At 27.5% G+C, this 25,108-nt stretch overlaps 5 protein-coding genes across 5 annotated transcripts; 4 read left to right on the top strand and 1 right to left on the bottom strand.

Moving 5' to 3' along the window:
- Positions 1–5,012: 5,012 nt before the first annotated feature.
- On the bottom strand, positions 5,013–6,749 carry OCT59_014894 (uncharacterized protein; the record flags this gene model as incomplete). Its single annotated transcript, XM_025313682.2, has 6 exons — positions 5,013–5,738; positions 5,833–5,921; positions 6,017–6,250; positions 6,321–6,418; positions 6,511–6,577; positions 6,672–6,749. The coding sequence occupies 6 exons, from the start codon at positions 6,747–6,749 to the stop codon at positions 5,690–5,692; spliced, it is 615 nt and encodes a 204-aa protein (XP_025186856.1). The 3' UTR covers positions 5,013–5,689.
- A 1,719-nt stretch (positions 6,750–8,468) lies between these two features.
- On the top strand, positions 8,469–9,809 carry OCT59_014893 (uncharacterized protein). The gene is made up of 5 exons (XM_025313681.2): positions 8,469–8,642; positions 8,735–8,801; positions 8,903–9,000; positions 9,080–9,286; positions 9,354–9,809. The coding sequence occupies exons 1-5, from the start codon at positions 8,568–8,570 to the stop codon at positions 9,423–9,425; spliced, it is 519 nt and encodes a 172-aa protein (XP_025186855.1). The 5' UTR covers positions 8,469–8,567; the 3' UTR covers positions 9,426–9,809.
- A 1,558-nt stretch (positions 9,810–11,367) lies between these two features.
- Positions 11,368–12,796, top strand: OCT59_014892 (uncharacterized protein; the record flags this gene model as incomplete). The annotated part of the gene is made up of 5 exons (XM_025313680.2): positions 11,368–11,451; positions 11,549–11,615; positions 11,686–11,780; positions 11,859–12,074; positions 12,164–12,796. The coding sequence occupies 5 exons, from the start codon at positions 11,368–11,370 to the stop codon at positions 12,248–12,250; spliced, it is 549 nt and encodes a 182-aa protein (XP_025186854.1). The 3' UTR covers positions 12,251–12,796.
- An 853-nt stretch (positions 12,797–13,649) lies between these two features.
- Positions 13,650–14,723, top strand: OCT59_014891 (uncharacterized protein). The gene is made up of 5 exons (XM_066150309.1): positions 13,650–13,768; positions 13,871–13,949; positions 14,021–14,124; positions 14,196–14,396; positions 14,486–14,723. The coding sequence occupies exons 1-5, from the start codon at positions 13,691–13,693 to the stop codon at positions 14,597–14,599; spliced, it is 576 nt and encodes a 191-aa protein (XP_066002488.1). The 5' UTR covers positions 13,650–13,690; the 3' UTR covers positions 14,600–14,723.
- Positions 14,724–21,735: 7,012 nt separating this feature from the next.
- OCT59_014890 (uncharacterized protein) lies at positions 21,736–22,682 on the top strand (the record flags this gene model as incomplete). The annotated part of the gene is made up of 2 exons (XM_025313678.2): positions 21,736–22,426; positions 22,654–22,682. The coding sequence occupies 2 exons, from the start codon at positions 21,736–21,738 to the stop codon at positions 22,680–22,682; spliced, it is 720 nt and encodes a 239-aa protein (XP_025186852.2).
- Between the last annotated feature and the right edge of the window lie 2,426 nt (positions 22,683–25,108).

Here is a 25,108-nt window from a genome sequence, read left to right as displayed (position 1 = left end):
AAAGGGGAATACGAAAGGGAAGGGGAGAACGACAGGGAAAGGGGAATACGACAGGGAAAGGGGAATACGACAGGGAAAGGGGAATACGAAAGGGAAAGGGGAATACAACAGGGAAAGAGGGAAAGGGGAATACGAAAGGGAAAGGGGAATACGAAAGGGAAGGGGAATACGAAAGGGAAAGGGGAATACGACAGGGAAAGGGGAATACGAAAGGGAAAGGGGAATACGAAAGGAAAAGGGGAATACGAAAATACGAAAAGGGAGGAAATACACAAACATACACACAAACCCACACTCCCAACCCACATACCTAAAGGAAGACGTAAAGAAAAGGGGCCTAAGAGAAGACCTAATAAAGAGAAGACCTAGACAGAGAAAAGGTAGACCTAAAAAAAAGACGAAAAAAAAAGATAAAAAAAATTAGAGGTAATGAGATATATTTATATTATACTCATTTACTCATGAGTCATACATCAAGATTATGTGTTACATTACGCGTGAGTAACTTTTATAACCTCTATATACAATTATACATCACAAGACTGTATAGAAATATTTAGTCCTTGTTAAACTTCGCAGTTAGGTCATCAAGTTTCAATTATATCTTATTATTTGTAAAAGTAACTTTACGTTGGATTTCAATCTAGAAAAGAAAACTCTTTTAATGGCAACTTTCAATCACGTGATTCGATTTGATATAGCGACGTTACACTTACTTAGTATTACGAAGAGATTTGTTTTCATTTAGCACGGTAAACTCTTCTGAAAGCATCGGTACAAATTTCTTCAATATTTTTAAAATGTTTATGGCCAATGTGCTTTTTAGAAATTGCTTCTACAATCCAGTTAAGCCATTCATTCTTTTCAGACATTTAATATTATTGCTGCGGAAATATATATTTATTCGAGTGAAAAAAAATAAAAAAAGTTTATCTGTCTCATAAGACCCGGATAATTAAAGTCATATCCATATGTTCCAAACTTTACAACTACCTAACATGTAAATTTATTCAAAAACCATACATATAACGGTATCTGATATTACATGATAATCTTGAAGTTAAAAGGGTTCATATTACTAGTTTCCAGATCTAATACATAGAAAATTAGGAATCGATCGATGTGATAAATGTGACTCATGATCGATATACCCCTATAAATAAATATATGAGAATTTTCAGTATTAAACTTTTTTTTACATTTTTTTACATTTTTTTTAACTTTTTTTTAAAAAAGAGATTTTTTTTATCAAGATCAGATTTTTTTTTATCAAGATTCAAGATTTTATTTCCTTTATGAAACAAATCTTGTAACTGATTAATGTAAGAGAAATGATTCTAGTGATATTACGCAATTTATAAATAAAAAAGTTTTTTTAATTTGATGGTAGTTTAGTAGTTTAATAAAAAGATTCATATTACTAGTTTCCAGATCTAATTAAATACATTAGAAAATTAGGAATCGATCGATATGATAAATCACGATCGATATACCCCTTTAAATATTTGTAATGACTCATGAATATTAAGCTTTTTTTTTACTTTTTTTATTACTTTTTTTTTAAAAAAAAAGGAGTTTTTTATCAAGATTCAAGATTTTATGAGTCATTATTTCCTTTATGAAACAATATAGTAAAAAAATCTTGATCTTGTAAATTTTGTACATCGAAGTTCCCATATCATCTACTGTGTAAAAGGTTTTTAAAAAGTATAAATATACCCCAAAGTCCCAAACTCCCTCAAATTTCTCAATACTTCATTTTTCATTTTTTTTTCAAAAACTTCAAACATATTCATATAACGAACTCACTCAGAAAATTAAAGTATGGAATATATTCCATACTTTATGGAAAATATATTCTCAATACTTCATTTTTCGTTTCTTTATCAAAAACCAAATAAATATATTTATATAACAAACTCACGAACTCACGAACTTAGAGAAATTAAACTCGTACTTTATGGAAAAATATATTCAATATGAAATTTTTCCTTTTTACGAACTCTCTCTTCGATAGGTAACTCTTCAGATGAAACTAATAAACCAAGAATACCTTTTACCGGATAGGTTCTTTAGGTCTTCTTTTGTTTTTCGATATTAGAAAAATACATTTTATTATTTTATGAAAATATATTCAATATGATTTTTTTTTTTTATTTTTATTATTTCCAGGCAAGACTCGTGACAATTCTTTCTTGGTTGGCAATGAAATAACAAGCAATATAAAACAATACTCAAACTCAATGTTTAAGGTCAGGTTGAAAATAAAGAATATAATCTTGAATTTTCTACCGAAGATGAAAGAATGTAATACGGTATGGATTGTATTTACAAATTAAGATTTACGGTAGACCAATATTAAGGTAAGCATGCGCTCCCTGCTTGCATAGTTTTAATGATACAGGCTTACAGATAAAAAAAGTTGAAAGGGAGTATATATGAGAAACTGGCTTTCCTGGAGGAGGGTTAGCCTATGCACCTGGCTCGTATGCATGGTGTCATATTGTCAGTGGTATCCCAAAGGACCATTACAGTAGAGGTTAAAAAAAATGACAAAAAAAAAGAAAAAAAAGTGAAGAAAACAATGAAAATGAAAAAATAAAGAAAAAAATAGAAAATAAAAGAAAAAAAAATATAAAAAAAAAATGAAAATGAAAATGAAAAAATAAAGAAAAAAAAATAGAAAAAAAAGTAAAAAGAAATGAAAAGAAATGAAAAAAAAGAAAAAAAAATTTAACAAAAAAAAACAAAAAAAAAATCTTTATTGTGCAAGTTCTAGGGTCTCCACTTGAGTAGTATGATACCATCACCTTTCTGGAGACTTTTTTTTTACGCGTATGGTGGTGGTTCTTCCACCTGGTACCAGCCATACTAACGACTTTTTTTTCTTACTATTTTATAGATTCCATTTATTGTTTTATTATACTTGTAATTAAAGAAGAATAGTTGAAATTCATGGTAGACCATCATCTATTTATAAGGTAAGCATGCGCTCCTAAGAAGCGTGACCATCATCGTGGGTGAGTAGGTTTGGATGTAAAGACGAAGGTTACCTAGTCTCCGTTCCGTAGTTGCGATAAGGTGGTCACCATACATATGATAGTGACCCAAGTGGTATACCTCAGCCACCCTTATGCTCATCACTACAAGTATACCGTACAACCCTTTTATGATGAACTCAGGCTTATGTTAACTTTTGTCATGTATCTATTTTATATAAAGACTATTATTAGTATTTTAATATATTTAAACTTTATTATCGTTATATTATTTGGCGAATTTATTATTTTTAATTAACCTAGATGCAAAAAGGTAATGCACATGTATTGTTGCATAAGATAGTTTTTGCGATATGTGTTGATCTGGACCTAATATCCGAATTATCGATTGTTAACATATCAGATATATCACGCTTGTAAAAACTCTTTTGAAGTTTAATTGAATGGAAAATTCAAGATGAAAGTAAAAAAAAATTCAAGTTGCTACAAAAACGAAATATAATACACTAACACCTCTCTAAGTGCACCCCCCTTGGACCATAGTAAAAAAAATAGTATTATAGTAGAATTAAGAGTTAAATTTAGTTTTCCATTTAATTTGCGTAGGATTTTGACTAACCGTTATTTTGAATTATAGTTATACAAAACTAATAGATCGTTTAGTTAGTCCGGAGCGTAGAGATCCAGGACTATACATGTTTAGATGAGGTGGTACAAAAATGTCCTATTGTCCTTTGATCGGTTCTTCATATACGGTATTTACGTATATCACAAATGTGCTATGAAAAATTGAAAATATCTCGATCTGTTTATATTAGATCAATAATAATTTTTTATTCCATTTTTTATATTTTAAAATTTTTGATGTTAAAGTTTTTTAACGTGCCCAAATAGATAGAATTTTATTATGTTTGTAAAATTTTATAACAAATATGAAACAAAATAAATTATTTTTGTACAAATTTACAACAAATGCGAAATAAAGTGAATCAAAATAAAATGAATTAAATATATCGGCTTGCTTTTTTCTTTGTTTGTCCTTTCATGTTATTGTATCATTTCCAACGTGATAAGCTCCGGACTTTGTAACGGTTACCGTTTCCCTAGTTTTTACTTTAGTTGATGATGTCGGTTGGCATATCACCTCTTAATTCTTTCTCAGTCTCTTATAATAGGGATGTATGATATGGGACATTCTCAAAGTTTGGAGTAAATATTAATAATTTTATTGTTGTTTTTTATTTTTGTCGTATTGATAAATTAATAAATGATGCTGCATCATTTTTTCCAAATAAATACGCTTGTACAAACATGTATTTCTATTACATGTATATCTCAAACACTTTCTAAGTGGTTATCATAAAATTATCTCAAAGAGATAAGAAATTATTATATTGTGACTTGTGAGCCAAGATTACAATAATATGATCGGCTTCAATATTTTTGAAAAAATGTTATATGCAAAAATAAGATACAATAAGAAGAAGTATAAAATTTTTAAATAAATTTTGAGGTTATATAATATAGTTATTTGTAAAAGTGTATATTTTAAAGATGGAGTGATTAATATGTAAATCAGATTAGATTTCATTTAAATTGTTAGAAAATATGGGATTTTATTAAAAGAAACGAACATTTAAAAACAAATTACAATTATTATAAATAAATAAATGAAATTTTAATGTAAATATACTATACTAAAAGAGGATATTTTAATATTATATAAAGCGAATAGTAAAACGAATCAAATTTATGTATAATTCTAATTAGTACCGTGGATATAACCTCTATTAATTATCTGGGGGTACCAGCGTTACAAAAAATCACTATTACGCGACTTTGGCCGGAATTATGGCATTAACAGTAGAGATTCACACTAGTGACGATTATTTTCTGGTCACGTGAAAGTGGAATTTTTATGGTGACGGTGGGAAATTCAGGCGCTTTGTCAAGTCAAATGATTTTTTCTCGACAAAGATAATACTAGTATCATATTACCATCAATGCTCTTTATTGTAAATGGGTGCTCAAATGGTTAAAGAGCAAAGCATTCCATTGATAAATAATATCAAATTAAAATGATTTCTTGTAAATTACTAAAAAGAAACCATAAGAAATTATATCCAGTTTAACTAATGAAAACGTTTGATTACATTTGAGTGATGATGAATACTATGTAAAGTGAATAATTTCACTGAAACAAAAATATCTTGCAATTTGATTAATTAATTAAGTAAAATAATAATATAATTTATCAAGATTTCCCATTTCAGATTTCAGGAAAATGATTACTTTTTGATTTTATATTTTATATTTGATGTATAGTTTGCATGTGAAATTAGTGCATCTTACCTTTAACTGAAATTAACGAGGGAGGAAAAGGTAGCGGAAACTTATCTATTGGTTTATGTTGGAAATGATTTATTAATATTGGGTAGAAAGAGAGAACGGTCGCTTTCGGCTTTCTTTACTAAGAAACAGTATTAGCTGATCATGATGTAGACGATGTAATTATCATCTTTTGTTACTCTGTCTTATATTAGAGCATTAATCACCGAAAATTATGGTAAAAATTAAATTTTTATATTATTCCTCTTTATTAAAATGCAATTTAACCGTACACATTACGTTCAAAATAATTATATATTAAATAAAATAATATATTAAAGGTAAAAAATTTACAAAGTATTTCATAAATTTGAATTTGATGTTACAAAAGCATTCGGAGAATCATATGAACTAGCGGAATGGATTAAAATGTTAATATTAGTAAATTGAAATTAAAAAACAAACACAGATTATAATAATAATAATATTTTTTTTTAATATTTACAAATCATCAAGCTCATCATCGCTAGATTCTGGATTTTCTTTCTTTTTTCTTTTATATGCGTACGCAGAAATTATAATAGAAAAATACACCTACAATATTTATTATAAAAAAGGAATCAATCTTATTAACTTTGATTAAAAAAAAAAATAATAATAATAAATAAAAAATAAAATTTAATACATACTGATAAAGGGATTGAAATAGCAGTAATAGCAATAGAAAGGGTTAATAAAGAAGTATACGTTTTATTACATGCATCAGCTCGAGATGAAGTAATATCACCAGGACCAATACAATCATCCAACATTGATGATTTATACAATACAGTAACGACAACTGTTACAATATGACTTATAATGTCAAGTCCTACAATCCCTCGTGCTATTTTAGAATATATTGACATCATTTTATAAGTGTTCTAAATAAAATTAATAAGGTTAGTTTAAGGGAATGAAATAACATCAACTATAATATCTTTCGTTACATACTGCTAAAGATACAACGAACAATCCAAATAATGCACCGAGTGTTATCAATCCATAAAAAATAATCGTTGAAAAAGTACACGCACTGATATATTTATAAACTAAAATATATATATAAATTAATTAATCATTTAGAAATGTATTAAAATATTGTACATACAAATATAGAAATAAAGCCAATAAAGTCACTTACAATTTATTCCTTCGTTTGGTGAAATGAGATATAATACATTACTTACAGTCTGAAAAATTCCATAAATCTTTAGAGAAAATTAGAATATTTTGTTAAAAAGATGTTCAAAATAAACAATTAACTCTTTTTAAAAAATTAAAAAATTGAATTTCTTAACTCACAAGCCATAATGATGATGCAATTACAACACCCGATTTTAACGGTATGCAAGAACAACATTTAGTCAATTGTACGTCCATTAATTCGTTAGAAGAAAATAATTAGACCATAGAAAAATTTCCTGGAGAGAAAGATCATAAACCATTGAAGTCATAGTGGTTAGTAAAAAGGTTAAAAAATTGGTTGATCGACAAACTTATTGGTTTTAAGTTAGTCCTCCTGTGCTCCGTTTGTTTAAATCACGAGGTCACACATCGGAGAATTCGGAGAGCACTAAGTTTAATCTAACCATTTTTGGCTAGATAATAAGTCTAATGCGAGAATATTTCGTAGTCGCTGCGTCATTTACAAAAGGGCTGCGGTCAGATATCTTAAAAATGATTTACAACTTAATTTTTTGATACAGGTTTTAGTACTACGGCATGTCTTCACTGCTCATATACTGTGTTGATTTTGTTACATTTTCCGTTAACAGCAATTTAGCGCTTTTCAACTTTTTTTTTTTGGATAATTATCGTGATAAACAATATTATGCTAGATAGAATTTAAAGTTTCATTTGAATAATAGAACAATAATACAAAGAATCTGTAGCTAGATTGGTTTCTATTATGCTACAGCATAAGCTTAGGATGCAAGAATAAAAATCAATTTTTTTTTTGACGGATAGAGATTGTGATTGTTGTTTGAAACCAAAATATTGAGAAATGTTACGTTACGTGACACCTTGTTTTAAAGAGTTTAAATATTATTTTCATTAACAGCATTAACAGCACCTATTTTTTAAAAGAAAAGAAAGTACTTTGTTCAGTCACTTATATTATTTTCCACAATCACGGGTTAGAAATGTTTAATTAGTCAAATTTATTTTTAGAAGTGGGCGCGCATACTCATCGTATTTTCCATAAAAGATCACTGATTTGGTAACTGTGTAATTTTTTTCTCACCCCATTTTTATTTTTACCAGCCAATCAATGAGATGTCATCACTAAAAAGTAACGAATATTGAACGTGACTTTTACAATGACATTTTTTGGTTGGGGTAAATGTTCTAACATCGAATTCACCCCTTTTTTTGAAAGACGTGAGAAAAAAAAATTTCTATTAATTTTTCTAGATTATTAAAAAAATCCATAACACAATTCTAGAAAAATTCTAAAACAATAAAATTAAGGTATAATTTATTATTTATGCATTTTTTTCATTGCAAATCCAAATCTTCCATTCTTATTTCTTAAAAAGGTAAAAAAATTTATTTGTATTAGAGTTTGTTCTTTGTTTTTTTATGAAAAAAAAACATTTATGTATGGAAAATAATGTGATTTAATCGGGCTTTCATTTCCGTTTTTACGCCAAGTTTTAACAAATTACATCAAAATGCCAAGAAAGTATCAAACTTTTAAATTTAGTAAGGATACATTCTCCCAAAGATCGCAGTATCTTATTTAGGAAAAAATTAAAATATTACCGAATTTCCACCTTGCCAAGTATTTTTGGCTATGTTTCAATTACCATAAGAAGGTTATGTATGTATACTGTATACACTATACACTGCATTTAAATTTCAATTTTTTTTTTTTGTAACACGAGCTATTGTTTCCTTTGATTTTTTGATTTTTAAATTTTGAACTTTTTTTTAGACGGAGAAGACGGAGTTAATTTTACATTGTTTCATAATCTTAAATAGTAATTTCCTTATGCACATGTTAAAAATATTCATTATACTTTTAGGAAGAAATGAATTCTAATGTTGATCAATCAAACTTATATAAATATGGGTGAAAGCTTTTTTTTTTTCTTCATTTATGAATAAAAAAAATTCTAACCTTCATAACAATTCACAGAATCTCTTTAAATACAATATATTGTAATTCTTTCAGCTACATAAGTTACAAAAAAAATGTCACGAATGAATAAATTGTTTTTCTGTATTCCGCAAGAAATTGGCCCTATAATTATACCATTATTATGGCTTGTAAGTTTTTAATATTTTTTTTTTATTTTTTTTATTATGCATTTATTGTATACTGTACGTACATAAATGTTTCTTAATAAAATCTTTATAAGATCTCTGGAGTTATAGTAATCGTAAAATTTACTTTGGATTTTTGCTCATCTGTTAAGGGAACAAATAGTAGGTCTTCATTATATCATATATATATATATATATAATGTCAAGACATTTTTTTTCATGAATATATTTCTAATAAATGATTTATCAAAAAATCACTTTAGTGTTTGCATATAGCAGCGTATATACTATCCTAATAATGGCAATTTGTGGATTAACGATTATTGGAGCAGCGATTATTTTATATATTTTAGTTTGTTTAGTATGTAACTCAAAAAGATTATGATATTCAAAAAAAAAAAAAAATTCTTTAACCCTAAATTTTTATATTTCCTACTTAGAAAACACCATACATGATATCAGTATACTTTAAAATAACGGTTGTTATTGGGATAATCATCATTATGGGTAATATAGCAGCACTTGTTGAATTTATAGTGCATAAAACAACTATTTTGGGGAGATGTAATAATGATTCATGTGATAACGCATACGGCAACTATTTGGCAATAGCCATCTTTTCTACCGTTATTTCAATTTTTTTATCTGTATGTGAAAATTTTTTTTCTTTTTATTTGAAAAATAACAGATATTCATTTTATTATTATTTTATAGGTGCATTTTGCTGTGGTAATTAACGATTATAAACATAAACAAAACGGAACCGGCCCATATGCGCCTGTATAAACGACAAGCAAAGGGGTTGTACTTTATAATCAAGTTGTTGCACTACAGGGGACCGTATTTAGTATTATTTTGAAGTATGTGTATGAGAGTGATCAACGAAACATTCCCAGGCATTGACTAATGTTACAACTTTTTTTTTTTTTTGGAACTTCATGCGCTTTTTAAATACGACAAATTGTGTGTGGTTTTTAAACGATGTAATATATTCATTATTTGAAGTTGGTTTGAAACTTTAAATTATAATCATAATTATATATGTATAACAGTCTTAACCATTATAGGAATATTATATTAATTTTTTTGATTCGATCAAACAAATAAATAGTTATACAAGAATCTATTTGTTTGTTTATAATTATTAATAAAAATCTTGTTTATCACATTAATATTGATCTATTTACAATTAAGTAAAATTCATTGTTAACATACATAAAAATTTTTTATTATAAAAGTTAAATAATCTGATGCAACTTTAAATAATTTGGAAATTCTAAAAAATCAATTAAATTAAGTTATGTTAATTTCTGACATAATCAAACAATAACCGCAGACATACTACGCCTGACCCTGATGCTATAAAAAAGAAATAATTATTGTTATGCGGTGCTACTAACGCGATTATCTGTTATTTTTTATTTCTATGGTTACCGACTGTCAATAATTTGACAATATCGATAAAAATAGTTTAGAGGCTGGAACCGGTTAAAAATCAACCGGTCAATTAACCGGTTAAGGCACAGTTAACCAGTTAGAAATTTTGATTTCATAATATACGGGACATCTAGTCACATACCGAAAAGCCACCTCGGTACATTTGGTAAAACTCGGTAAGTTCAGAATAAGGTAAAAACTATATTGTTAGATTAGAAACACAATTATTTATATAGTTCTGGCCAAACTTTTAATGCCGGTTCGAATTAAGTTGTCAGTCGTGTCGATCAACATAAGCGTGACTCACTGACTCATGGCTTGTTAGTTGTTTCAATATATATAACGATTATTCCATCGGAATCGGGACTTGTATCGAAGTTATTGGCTCGAATAGGTGATGTACTGGTAATTTCAGTCATGCTCATCAAATTAAAGATATAGTTCGTCAAATCATGATTTCTATAAGGCCAATAATACATTGAATCACGCTTAAAAATTTAAAATTAAGTACCTTATGTTCGAGATGCGTATTTTAGAATTTATTTATTTTATGGTGGGAAACTTCGAGATTAAGGAATTTGAATCATATGAGATAATATATATATTTCAACCTTCATATTCTCAAATTTTTTTATTATAATCTATAACATTAGATTTTTTTAGAATAAATAACACTAATATTCCGTCATCATCGCACATTCTTATTATTTTTTGACATATTTCGATAAATTATCAACTTTCGATGCACTATTTTCATGCAAAAGAAATAAATTTTGTTAAATAGGATTACGATACCGTTATTAAGTATAAAAAAAAATTGTTCGTATAACGGGTTAAAAATATGACAAGTATACTCCTTAAGATATAGTAACAACTACAGTAACGTTTATTAATAATAATTTTAAATTTCATTTGTTTTTATCATCATTGCTAAAATATCCTATAAGAACTTATTATTCCAATTAGATTGAAATTATTCCGAATGTACGATAGAGTTCTTAGTAACGCCCACATTAACAACAATATATTTGTTTTTTTTTTGCGTTACTCAGTATTCATTGTTACAATAGATTAATTATTACAAGGATTATTTATAAACTCCGTTTCAAATTTTTAATGAGAAATTAAATTTGTGATACGTATTTATTGAATTTGGTATCACACCTCTTACACGAAAATGTTAATTATATTTCACCAATCATTATCCATTCTTTATAAGAAATCGAAGGGAAATATAACATTTATAAAGTTAGCTTTTTTTTTTCAAAAAAAAAAGAGAAAAAAATTCATAATGGTTGTTATCGACCGAAAAAATAATTGCTGCTTAATCTTTCCGTTAAAAGCTGGTGTCAAAATTATATTATTATTATTTTTAGTAAGATTTTCCAGAATTTTTTTCTAATATTATCTTCTTCATTAGTTTTTAACAAAAAGATTTATGATAACATCATCTATTTTTACAATATTAAAAGATATATGAATTGGCTAAAGCTATACGCCTTATTATCCTTCTCGCATCAGATAAATCGTTAAGAAATTGTAAGTTCTTCATCATTATTTTGCCACTCAGAATTTTTTTAATAAAATAAATATATATTTCTATTATTAGCGTTGGAATTTTCTCGTTCTGCATATTCTATAATTGTTGCTTATGGGTTAATAGCGATTACAGCAGCATTTGGATTGTACGTTACGACATGTGCGGTATGTAAATAGACAATATCAATTTAAAATTTTTTACTCCAAAAAATTATTTTGTGCTTAACTTTATAAATTTTTTAGAATACACCTAAATTGTTATCAATATATTCCAAAATATTTTACGGAATTGCAGGATTTAACGTTTTTAATAGTATAATGATAATTGTTGAAACAATAACTTCTGCGATAGAATGTCCGAAATTAAATAATCCTAATGAAAATTCAGATTATTCTTATTTGTGCAAAGATAAATTAATATTTATTCTTCCTGGTTACATTATTTCAATTATTTTATCGGTATGTATTATTATTATTATTATTATTTTCTCTTTCTTTGAATAACCATAACAAAAAAAATTTATGAAAGAATTTGTATTTAATTATAGGTGTATTTTGCTATGGTAATCTCAGCTTATGCATGTAAAATGAAAGATAAAGATGATATAACAAATCAATTTAATTTACAAGTTTAAAAAAAAAAATTTAATTTTCTACAAATTTTTTTGTTTTATAATAATATAATAACATGATTCTTATAATTTTAATGCTATTAAGACATTAATACTACTAGATCACATCATATTCGCCTATTCATTATTTACTTCTTATTTATGCTTTGAAAAAAATAAATAAATAAATAAATCGAATAAAAAAAGATAAAATAGATTGAATCTTTACGCGCGTAAAAAATCCGACCACTGTCCTCGTCAAACCATGATCTGGTATGCGATTATTCATGGAGAAAAAGTGATTATACAGTACTATTCGTTTAAAGGACGTGATAGAAAATTATGTTGTCAGAAATTTCTGAAGATTTCTGAAGATTCGTATCATTGAAGTCTGATGATTTATAACGGCATTATGGCTCTGTACACAACATCTGTATAGTATGTTTCTAAAAGCGCAGTAAAACAATCAATTTACGAGTCAAAACTTCTGTCCAATGAAATTTCCAAGATTATATAGTACGCACTACGTATAAAAATACTATGCCAAATCATCTTTTGTGATACTCATTATAAAGGTTGAAGTGATTTACCCAAACAATTTATATAGGATTTTGCACTCACGTGATCGCTCGGGTGACATATAATATGCGACGAATATGATGAATATAATTTAACGGCTTGAACGCGGCCAGGCGACCAGGCGTGACAAATATGTTACAATCACGTGAGTGTAAAACGAAGTACTTATGTACATCATGTGGTCTTTCAGCCATGTGGAATTTATATGTATCACTCTAAGTATCACTCTAATGAAAATAACTTATACTATATTAAATCTGGATTTAAGTTGTAGATTTAGATCGAGCAGCTGATCACTTGATCTGATTATATTTCTATTTTTAAGTTTCGGACTAATGAAAAGTTTCGCCGGATTTTGGCCAGGGTTTCGGTTTCAGAAAATGGGTTTTGAAAACCAATACTGTCCGAATCCGAAACCAAAACTAGGCCGAAACTAGGGGTGGGTTTCGGCTACAAGTTATAACTGTATAACTGATAACTGATAATTAACACAATAGTATTGCTTTACTAATATTAATCTTCATTTTCTCAAGTATCACAAGGATTATAAACTCCGCTTTCAAAGAGAATTAGTTTATTAAGCACATTAATTCTAAATTTAGTAGATCTCGTCTAATTCGGAATAGTTTTTTTAATCGTGGATTTGTTGGTGTAACCGAAAACTCCATATCAAAATTTAAAACTTTCAAGATCATACTTAATGCGCATTATTGTCGTCCCCATTTTAGGTAAATAAGTTGATACATATGTTGAAACTTTATTGTTGCTTTCTAAGTTTAGAAGTTTATTAAGTTTATTTCAATATATGGGTATATAAATGCAACATTTTCGAAAAAAATTCTTCAAAAGAATAATACATTTCTACTAATAACAGATAATAAAAAAATGGGTTTACAAATAACTAATTGTTGTTTCTGCATTCCGTTGAAAGCTGGAGTTATAATTATATCATTGTTTATGCTTGTAAATTTTCCACATTTTTCTATCAAGTTCAATAGCAATTGAATTTTATATTAACAATACATTCAAAATTATTTTTATTATTTTTTTATGTCGTTTTAAAAGTTCAATGGATTACTCTTAACTGTAGCCGAAGTCTTGAGCTTTAAACTGTATATGCAGGATAAAGGATTAAAAGAAGTTTGTAAGTCCTTTATTTTAATTCGTTCAAAATTATTTCTTTTTTTTAAAAAAAATACAAAATAATTATTTCAGCAAATGAACACTCTATTGCCGTTACATTTGAAATCATAATGATTGCCATTGATGCATTTTATACACTCGGAGCAGCATTTGGGTTGTGCGCTGTAATTTTTTCGGTATGTAATGGAAGAAATTAAAAGAATTTCTCTTTTTAGACTGAAATTAAGTTAAACTTAATTTTATTTAGAAAAAGTATAGAATGTTGAAGTTGTACTCTACATTTGGTTTCATCGTAGCAGGAATTCAATTTCTATTTAGTATATCAGCAATTGTTAGTTCAATAGTTTATAGATGTGCAGAAGGAGAAAATTCGTATGTATGTAATAAAATGAATTCCTATAGATTACCATACAAAATTGTTGTTGGAATTTGTTCAATTCTTTTAACGGTACGTATTAATTTAATATTTTTCTTTTTTGAGAAAAAAAAATTATTTTTTATGAACTGAAATATATTTATTTTCTATTATGATATTAGGTGTACTTTTCTTTAGTAATTTCAGCTTATGCACGTAGAAAAAAGGAAAAAGAAGTAGCAGCTGTTAGATATTTAAATGAATCATCCGACCAAACTAACCATAATTTTGTGTAAATTAAAAAAGATACAGTACATATATTTGTATTTTCTCTAAATTTCTGCGTCATTATAATGAGATAACACGTTAAGCAATTATCATATATTAAAATATCGTATTTTATATATATTTTTATAGTAAAAATTAGTAAGCATTCAGTGTGCCGAACGTTTATAATATTTAATAACTAATAAAACCAGAGATCATATTGTAATTTCTCTTATTGTCGTTATATTTATTTTCACGGATGGCATATGACTTGTAGCCGTTCTAGTCATAAAATCAATACAATGAATATGACCATAATACGATAGGTAATACATTATGAAAGCTAATATATATATTATATAAAATAAAACTAATACCTTTGCCATCTTTGTTTCAACTCGCATAAGCCGAGATCAACATGTCTTGTAAAGGACACAGCCACTCAGCCTCCGGTTGATAATCAAACGTAATTAATTCCAAGACTGGTTAATCAAATAACTTTAAGCCTAAATTAAAAAAAAGAAAAAAGAAGAAAAGAGCGACAGAAAAAAAAAATCGAAATAAAAAAAATACTAGTGAAAACAAGTTATTTAGTACACAATTTTCATTAGACGGTAATTTAAAATCATGTGATTTAGCCATTGCGTCATCTAAATCTTATTTGTCTTTTTTCACCCATAATTCCGTGGGGAATTCAGCTAGTAAACCGGTCTGGATTATCATCATCCCAGGAATTATGGGGTGAAAAAATTAGTAACCATCTATAGTAGATTCATCACATGCATTTGTTTTTAATTACTTAAGATACATTATTGTACTACTTTAATGAATAATTAGTAAGATATGATCGTACAATAATTTCGTTTTTTATATCTTTTGAAAATAAAAAAATAAAATTTTAAACAATATATTTTGGGTTTATTTAAGCTGCATGGTAAAATATAGCGGCGCCAAATAACGAAATCAAGATAGTAGTCAAATATAACGAACACATTATTTTATGTTTACTTTATAATTTATATTGTTCAATCTTTTTTTTTTTTCAAATGTCAGCGAAAAAACTGTCATTAATTATGTAACAATGTCGATAATTTTTATTTTACAGTTAATTTTAAAGAAAATTCGTTAGTCGTTACTTATTATAGATATCTATAATATATACCGTACCGCACTGCTTAAGATACCCCAGGTATAATACAAAATATTTATATTTGATTTGAAAAATTATATAATACCCATGAGTATTCCAAAATTAGCCTAATTCTACCAGAATTAAAATTTTTAAGCCGTATATTGTATCCAGGTCTTTTGATGTGGGAATATTCTCAAAGGGGGGGTATCTTAAGCAGTGTGGTACAATATTATATAAAAACGCTAATTTTTATTTTACAAAGAAAACTTATGTACAGTAAAAGCTCGTTATAGTGAACCCTCGGTTCCAACCATTTTCGTTCACTATAACGAATATTCACAAAAATGAAAGATTTCTTTATAGCGAACCTTATATTAATTAATACAATAAAAAAAGTTTCTTTTAACAAAAGTATTTAATTTTTATTTAATAGACCAATGAATTATTTATAATAATAGTTCTATTGACATTTCATAGTATGATCTTGTAAATTTAATTCCTTATACAAATAATATCAATAATAGAGTGAAATACAAATAGTAAGTTTAATATAACGAATAAGATTTATTAGTAAGTGAACTGGGAATCACAATCATTATTATTTAGGAACAAATATGTTAATGATGGAAAAAACGTAGGTCGAATTAATGTAATCACCGGTCCTAATGTAATTTTTTTTAATGTAGCAGCTTTTTGACCAATAACATTGAGGGAATAAAAAAAGTTCATTATAAACAAAGATATGCTATAATTTATTCTTAACGTTTTACGTAAGTCGTATTTATAAAAAAAGAAAATATATTAAATCTAATAAAATTTGAGGCGCGCTCTGATTCCTCTAATTCCCATTCCTCCTCTCCTCCTCCGACTCCCATTCCTCCTCCTCATCCCACTCCCACTCCCACTCCTCCTCCCACTCCCACTCCCACTCCCACTCCTCTGACTCCCATTCTTCTGATTCTGATTCTTTCTGTTGTTGTTGCCGAGTTCAACAACTCTGACATGCCTTGGCGTTATAAAAGAATATATTCAATTTAGTTTATAATAAAGGGTTTTGAGATCATTATAAAAGATGTGTTTACGGCAAGTCAGAATCTTGACATATGCGCGTAGAATTTTTAATTTATATTTATCTACGCGCGCCCAAGAATCTTGACATATGCGCGTAGAATTTCTAATTTTATATTTATCTACGCGCGCCCAAGAATCTTGACATATGCGCGTATAATAATAAAAATAAATTAAATTGATTTTCTTAAGAAAATATAGTTCCGTAAAAGAGCAACGGTTGTTTAAAAGATAAGTGTATTTATTAAATGTATTTAAAATTTCTTTAAAGAATAAATGTGCTGTTAACATTTTTGTAAATATTATATTATTTTTTTTTTAAAAAAAAACCCTTTTATGGGTGATAAAACTTAGTCTTTCAGGGGACCTATTTATATAACATATCGTTGTACCATTTTTTCAACCCTATCACAGCATTATTATTTAGATTTTAGACAAATAAAAAAAAGATTATCTTCAAAACATTAATGAAAAATTTTTTTCTTTGTATGTTTCAAAATAAAAAGAAATTCTAACCAAAAAAAGTTTATCGATGACGAACTGTTGCATTCATAAACTTAATATATTGTACATATAATGCAAGATGTTTTAGAAATTAATGTGAGAAATTTTGATCGTCGCACGAAGATACATTTTTTTTATCGCGCGTAAATCGATTGTTTTATAATTTACGCTAATATTATTCATGAAACAAAATTTATTTCAAAAGAATATTGTCTATGAAAATGTCATTCTTTTATTTACCGTAATACATTTCAAATTGAGAAATTAACTGACGAAAAAATAAAATTGAATCAAATAATCGTGGAACATTCCAATTAATACAATGAAATGACAAATTTAGTAAATGGGAGATAGGGATTCTAAAATTATTGGTTCTTTAATCTTTAGTCAAATGATTAGAAATATCTTGCAGTATATGAAAGATTGTTCAAACTGCAAATAATGTTTCACTACAGATTTTCAATGAAATTAAAATGACTATTACTATTTTTTTTTTTAAAAAAAAAAATTATTAGTAATTCTCTAAGAGAAGGGGCTTAGCGAATATTTTTACAATCTACGTTTCAATCTGCTCGATTTGGACACATTTGGTAGATTTCTTAAGTAAATCTCCATGCAGATCTTTAATTAGTAGAGTATTAATTTGGTATGCAAAAAGGAAATCAAAGAATATTAAGGGGAAGTTTGATTGTCAAAAAAAAAAAATAATAATAATAATTACATAAAAATTACACATGAGATTGTTGTTATCAAATTACGAAATTTTTTTTTTTTTAATAATATTTTAATATTTTTAACATTTAGGGGAAAATAATTGTTTCGCGTTTTCGGAATTTTTCAACTTTATCAAGCTTATTAACCTTATTATAATAAGGAAATGACATAATTAAGTTACCATCCAAAGCATCAAAGATTGTTCTCAAAAAGAATCTATTTAAAGGTATATAAAATTTACATCAATTTTTTTTTTTTTTAATTTGGATAAAAAAACGCTGATATCATGAGGCGCAATATTGTACAACCGTACGCATCAAATAAGAATTCATCGAGAATAGGTTGCCTAAATTTTATATTTTTTTTGCGTCCTATACCTTATTATAGTAATTCGTAACAAATAATGAAAAAAATAATATAGTCTGTCAAAACAAAATCAAATTTAGAGAACACGAAAGTTTGTGAATAATTAATTACCTTAATAAGCCTAGTTATATGCGCGCTACATCCTGTAACATGTAATATCGTTAATCTGTATTCATCATATAAACATCAAACACCAAATGCAGGGTCCATATCCTTTTTTATTCATTTTATTCGACTTGATCTCTAAATGTGGATAACAGAATTCAAATTAATGGCTCTTTAATAATATTTGTTTTGAAATTGTTACATTCTATAGAAAATAGAAATTATAACATGTGACAATTATATATAGTTCAGATCTTACATCATTCAACTTTCAACTCCGGTTTTAGAAACAGATTTTCTCATAATTATAAATAGTGAAATTTTACTTTTACACAACCAACTTGGGGGTCTAGCTCAGATGGTAGAGCGCTCGCTTAGCAAGCCTGTCGGCCTGTTGTGCGAGAGGTACTGAGATCGATACTCAGGTCCTCCAAATTCTTTTTTTTTCAAAATCAGCTATAATTATTTGTAGTGACCTGTTATCAAAAATTATCTATGATAATTAATGTTTAATCCAAAGCTTAATAGTAGCTGGTGATATACTTGATATACTACTTCTCATAAATCTTACTAAACTTAAAGTTCGTTGGAATTTTCAAATTTTTAGTAACGTATTTTTTTTAATTTAACAAAGATCATTTTCTTGTGCATATAAAAGAAAATACATCACATTCCATTGTGACATGATCATAACCGCCGAAGCTTAAGCTGTAATTATGGGTTAGTATTATATCGCGTGGTTGACGTAGTGAGGAAATTTACAGCGTACTGTAGTGGTTTTTGAGTTCTATGGACGGGTAAGTTTATATTTAATAAATTTCCCGTTTATGAAATACCGTATGACCGTGCTTACTAATAATTAACCATATAGCATTACAAGGGTCTTTTACATATGCGCCAATTTGTAGAATTGGCCAAATAGCATTACAAGGGTTTTTGACATATGCGCCAATTCGTAGAATTGGCCAAATTTAAGATTCTCAAAAAAATTTTATTTAATAGGGAATTATGTTTCACAAACATCAATTAAACATGTGTTACATGTTCATATGATCCAGATTTATTGGAAAAAAAAAAATTTCAAACTATCTTCAAAACCAACGATAATAATTACTTCTTTTTTCAAACACTTTTCAAACACTTTTCAATCATTTTTTTCGTTAAATAAACTAAAAAAGTTTGTAAGCATGTACAGTGGTTATTTCTTAACCAGTAAGTAAAAGAAAAAACATTAATACTTTCTATTCATAAAAATAATTTTTTTTTTTATTTATTTTTTTAACTTTGATTCTTTTTTTTTCTCTGTGGAAATATGTATAAATATAAGTGTAAGTTTAAATATAGGATTTTTGAAGAGTTTTTCTTTTTTTTAAGCAAGCTAATTTTATACTACTTATCTTTCATCTTTTTTAAGATTTTTTTATTAGTTTTATTCCATTAATGTCTTAAATAGAAAGTAAAATCTTTTAAATAAAGTGAAAGGAATTCAAGACTCTTTTACAGAACATCATTTGGTAAGAAATACAATTTTTGAAAATTTTTATGACGAATTTTATGCTAGTAACTTAATCGTCAATTTCTCAGCATGCATGTATGCTAAACGAATAATTTATATTTATTATAAAGGTTGGAACTTGCTCTATCTTAAAAATCAAAGATCATTCAGATTGGATCATTACATGTGGAGATATTAATGATCAAATTCAAAAATGGAAAATAAATGTATTGGACGTATTTATTCGACAACTAGTGATTTGCACTTTGCGATTTTGGATTCATTGGATAGATCTTGACTTCCTCTTTCGAATGGATATAAATTCATTCGTCTAGCATACATACACGTTAAGTTATTTGCATTTTTATCACAAGAATTCTTTTCTGATTTTTAGTTTTTATACCAAAAATAAAAAATTGTGTAACCATTTGACGTCACTTGCATCAGCTGGGGTAGATATATCATTCTTATGTGATTTGGTGATCTGAATTTGTTTATAAAAGTTGATTTTTTTGGCTTAAAAAACCTAATTCCAAAAATCGGCTGATATGAATAAACCGTTGAACGATTTTGATAAAGGATCACGAAGTGATCATCAAAAATCTGTGAAATAGAGAAAAATGATTTTGTAAATTGCAAAATCAAGTTTTTACACTACTTATCATCATAAAAGCTTTTCGTTACCTTAGAGCCGACTTTATTTCATTTATTGCTTGTCGATTTGAATTTTTCTTAATGATTGAATTTTAATTTTTAATTAACTTCAATTGTAACTTAGGCGAGATGAAGTCCTGGAGAATGTAAACATATTAACAGGCTCAGACATTATGATTGTGATTTTTTTTATTTTTATTCTTATAGCTTGTTCAAATATGATAGAACTGCTTTACCATCGGCCTAAATTAGAAGATCATCGTTGGTACAGTCTTAAGGCATCGATAATTTAGGCCGATGGTACGTGGTCAAGTTTACAACAGAACAAAGTACATGGAGTAGAATGTAACAAATAATATAGGTAGTAGAACTACCGTCTTGATAAACGGATAAGCATAAAAGCTGGGTGTGGTAGTGGTATGATCCTATAATGCTTGGTAATGGAAAAATTGGTGCTGATGGTAACGCTTTTCTCGGACGTGATGTTGATCGACAAAAAAATTCTTTGGTAATTTTGACAGAATCTGTTTGATTTAGGTTTGTTCCATAACTGACACTGATCCATTTTTAGTTATATCCAATTAATAAGTTTCGTTGGAAATTAGAACCAGTTTTATTCTTATGAGTCTCCGTCTAGAGCTCGGGTCTGATTAAAATTAACCATGTTACCGTTGAGAATGTTTAATATGGGTTTCAGCCAGAATTAAATCATTTTGACCGGAATTAAGAGGTAACACAAATTTTCAGTTAACTCTTTGCCAAAATTTCTAATTGCTTCGATAATTTTTTTTTCACTTCAGTTAAATATTATTGGCTCATATCATGTTAGATTTTTCATACGTACTAACTTTTTTTTAAACTGGAATACTTCTCGTATTCCATGGTTCCAGGCTAGTCTAGTTCCGGAGTTTAATAAAACCGATCAATTATGATCGTCTTTTGAAACAATAGTAAAATCAACAATACTAAAATCAAAACCATATTAATATAACTAATTTGGGTTCCAAACTTTTTTTCTTCTAAAATTTTTTTTTTTCAGTAATGTAACATATCTTTTAAATGACTAATTTAACAAAACTACCGTATTTTCTTCACAAAAGAAAAAAATTTTAATAGACAATAATATTATGGCGACACTTATTAATTCAACTGAACGCATTTATTATCGAGATACTTATCTAGATAACTTTGAAGCTAAAATTATTGCAATTGGAAATGACGATGATGGTGAATTTGTAATTTTTGACAGAACAATTTTTCACCCTCAAGGAGGTGGTCAACCGGATGACCAAGGATATTTTAAATTAAAGGATAAACAATTTACTATTAAAAAATTATTGGCTCCACGAAATCCTGAATATGATCCTTATTTGATAAAGCATTATTATGAAAAAAGTGACTCTTTTAACATGGAGAAAGAAATTAATCAAACAGTCTTACAAGTAATCAACATGGAAACCCGTATTCTTTACGCTCGTTATCATTCTGCTGGTCATCTATTATCAAATGCAGTTAACAAGTTATACCCTGAACTAGATGGTTGTAATGGAAATCATTTTCCGAAAACAGCGTTCGTAATATTTGAAGGGAGTCCTTTACCCAATCTTCAAGGACTTAAACATAAAGTGAACGATTTTGTTAATGAGCTGATAAAAAATGATCTTCCTATTAAAACAAATTGGGAGGTTAAACCTAGGACTATTCAATTCGGTGATTTTAAATCCTACCCTTGTGGAGGAACTCATATCGCTAAAACTTCAGAAATTGGAGTGGTCGTGATTCGTAATGTTAAGAAAGAGAAAGGAAGATTAAGAATAGGTTATGACGTTTACGATTAATTATTATCAGATTGTACAAATTTTTATAATTTAGAACTCATTTAATAAATAACTTTCAAAATTATTGAAATCATAATCACGCTGTCGAACGGCGTTAAACTCGTTATTTTCTATTAAATTTGGCTTATTAATTTAAGAACCAATTTTTCTAATGGTAAATTATCTAAAATTTTGTTTTAAAAAATTCTTTAAATTCTACTAATCCAGCAACTCCTACGAAAGACGATGAAAAATGAAGCAAGCCACATAATAATTTAAATAGATTTTTGAAGCTTGAGTTTTCGATAAAAAATCACAGTGTGCGTTTAATACCTTATTTTTTAATTATTATGAAGCGTGGGTATTATTATTTACTTTTCATTTGTTGAGTAATTTGTTTTATATCGTCTCAAATTCGATCATTTTTAACCATCTAACTTAACCAGATTGCAGTATTTTCAGAGCAATAAAAATTTAATAAATTTTAGCATTACTAACTGAATATAAAAATATTTTATTCTTAATTCGTACTTAATTCAGAGGGGTTAATTACGGTAAAATATGGTGCGTTAGGTGCGTTAATAACTATGCTTCCTTCCCGCTTTATTGAACTTGTTTTCTAGTTCCCCGATTTGAACCGATACTGGTTCGAATCGACTGACTACTTGAACCGAGAACGGCCCTTTAGTCTTTTCATCCTTAGTTGATTCATTATCACGAATTATAGTTATACATATCGGCGGATTTAATTCACATATTAGATCACATGTTAATGCTAAGCCACCTCGTTCAAAACAATCCTCTGAGTGAAAGAAAATAGTAGTAGAATAAAATAAAGTTTAAAAAGTAATATTAAGCTTCTTTCAATATTCACCCTTAAAATATCTTTGCAAATAAGAACTACAAAATGTCAGAATAAAATTTTTTTACGAATTAAAATAAAAAAACAAAAAAAAAACTTTTTGACCATAATTATTTAAACAACTTATAATATCTTATAATATGGCGTACCTTAAGTTAGATGAATTATTATTATGTTAGATGGTTTTTTATTAAGTTATTTTCGTCTTAACGTAAAGTAAGATCAATAAAATTGATCTTTGGACGCTGGCGTAACGCAACAGATTGATGCGCTAAATTTTACTCTTTGTAAAAATGTTCGCCACAAATAATATTTAACGTCATTATTTATATTTAATTTACGACTTTTATAGTTAAATAGTTAAAAATCTTTTGTGGTAATTTAGATTTATACTGTATATAAGGCCTCTCCAATTTGATTGTTTGTTTAACGTCCAGAATTTATGAAGAGATTGAGAGTCTACAATAAACAAATAAACATAATATAACTTTTGGGAAAATTCGGGAAATTCTGGAAAATCGTAATTTAAATTTAGAGGGAGTATTTAAACATATTTATTACTATATGTTTAATAGAATCCAGATTTTTGAAAAAATAGAGGGGGGAGGGGTATGTTAAACAAATAATTAAATTGGAGCGGCCTAATACGTTTTAAAGTAATAATTTATATTTAAGTCTAAATTTATATATATAAGACCGTACATTTCGTACAATGGTTGTCATTTTTAATTAAGAGTACAAGAAAAACCTACGCAAATCGCACCTTTAAGCCAGACGCTCAGATAAGTACCTATAATTAAAAAAGATAAAAGAAAGAAATAAAAAAAATGTTATACACTAGGTTCCATTACTTCCATACACTCGTCACAAAAAAAATAATACTATAAACTCTTCTGTAGTAGCATAAATATTATTAATTACCGGACAATAAAAAATTCCTTAATAATCAAATCATCTAAAAATTTGTTGCGCCATTTTTTTAAAATAAATGAGTAAAGCGACTATTAGAACTATTAGATGTATTAGGAATATTAATTAATCATCAGATCATAAAAATTCTTAAATGTGTAATCAGACCATTTAAAATTTTCCACGTAATATCAGTAAAACGGTTTAAATTTGATTGAAATTTATAATATAAATACCCTGCTTTTACACTCTTTTTTCTCAATTCAAACAAAGTTTACTATAACATAAATACTAGTATATGGATAACAAAATAATATTTTAAATATTTTGAACAAAAACCAAACAAACATAGTCTCTAATTGACTTTGACAGTTGGACATTGAATGACGTCAAACATTTGTTAAAAAAATTTTGGACATTGTGCCTTTTACAGTACCTAAGTGTTACTTTACAAGAATCAAATTCAAAGCAAAAAATAAAAAAATAAAGAAAGCAAGAGAGCTTTTAAGCTCAAAAAAAGTAAGTAAATTTATCAAAGTACAAGTGGGTCTACTGGTTCTTCAAGAGGAATCAGTTACGTACCTTTCCCAATCAAACTTACACTTTGGCGGAATGACAAGCTGGCTTATCCTGTGCAAAGGAAATACTTTCCTGGCTGTTACTAGCTTGCCTTGGAGCTGTGGTATATCCTGTGTGAAGGAAATATTTTCCTGACCGTTATGGCTTGCCTTGGATGATGAAGATTTCTTCTGGCTGTGTCTTGGATTTCATTATTACTTACTATTTATGTACAGTATATTACATAATACTTAGAATGATTTAAAGGTAAATGAACTCTGGCAAATATTTGGTCAATTAAAAAACACAATGAGAGTGAGTCTATTGAAAAGGAAGAGCGAACTTTGGCTCTGA

Source organism: Rhizophagus irregularis, chromosome 22 (genome assembly GCF_026210795.1).
Source record: "Rhizophagus irregularis chromosome 22, complete sequence".
Lineage (NCBI taxonomy): Eukaryota > Fungi > Glomeromycota > Glomeromycetes > Glomerales > Glomeraceae > Rhizophagus > Rhizophagus irregularis.
The sequence above is the reverse complement of the archived record's forward strand: the minus strand, read 5'-3'. Positions and strand labels throughout refer to the sequence as shown.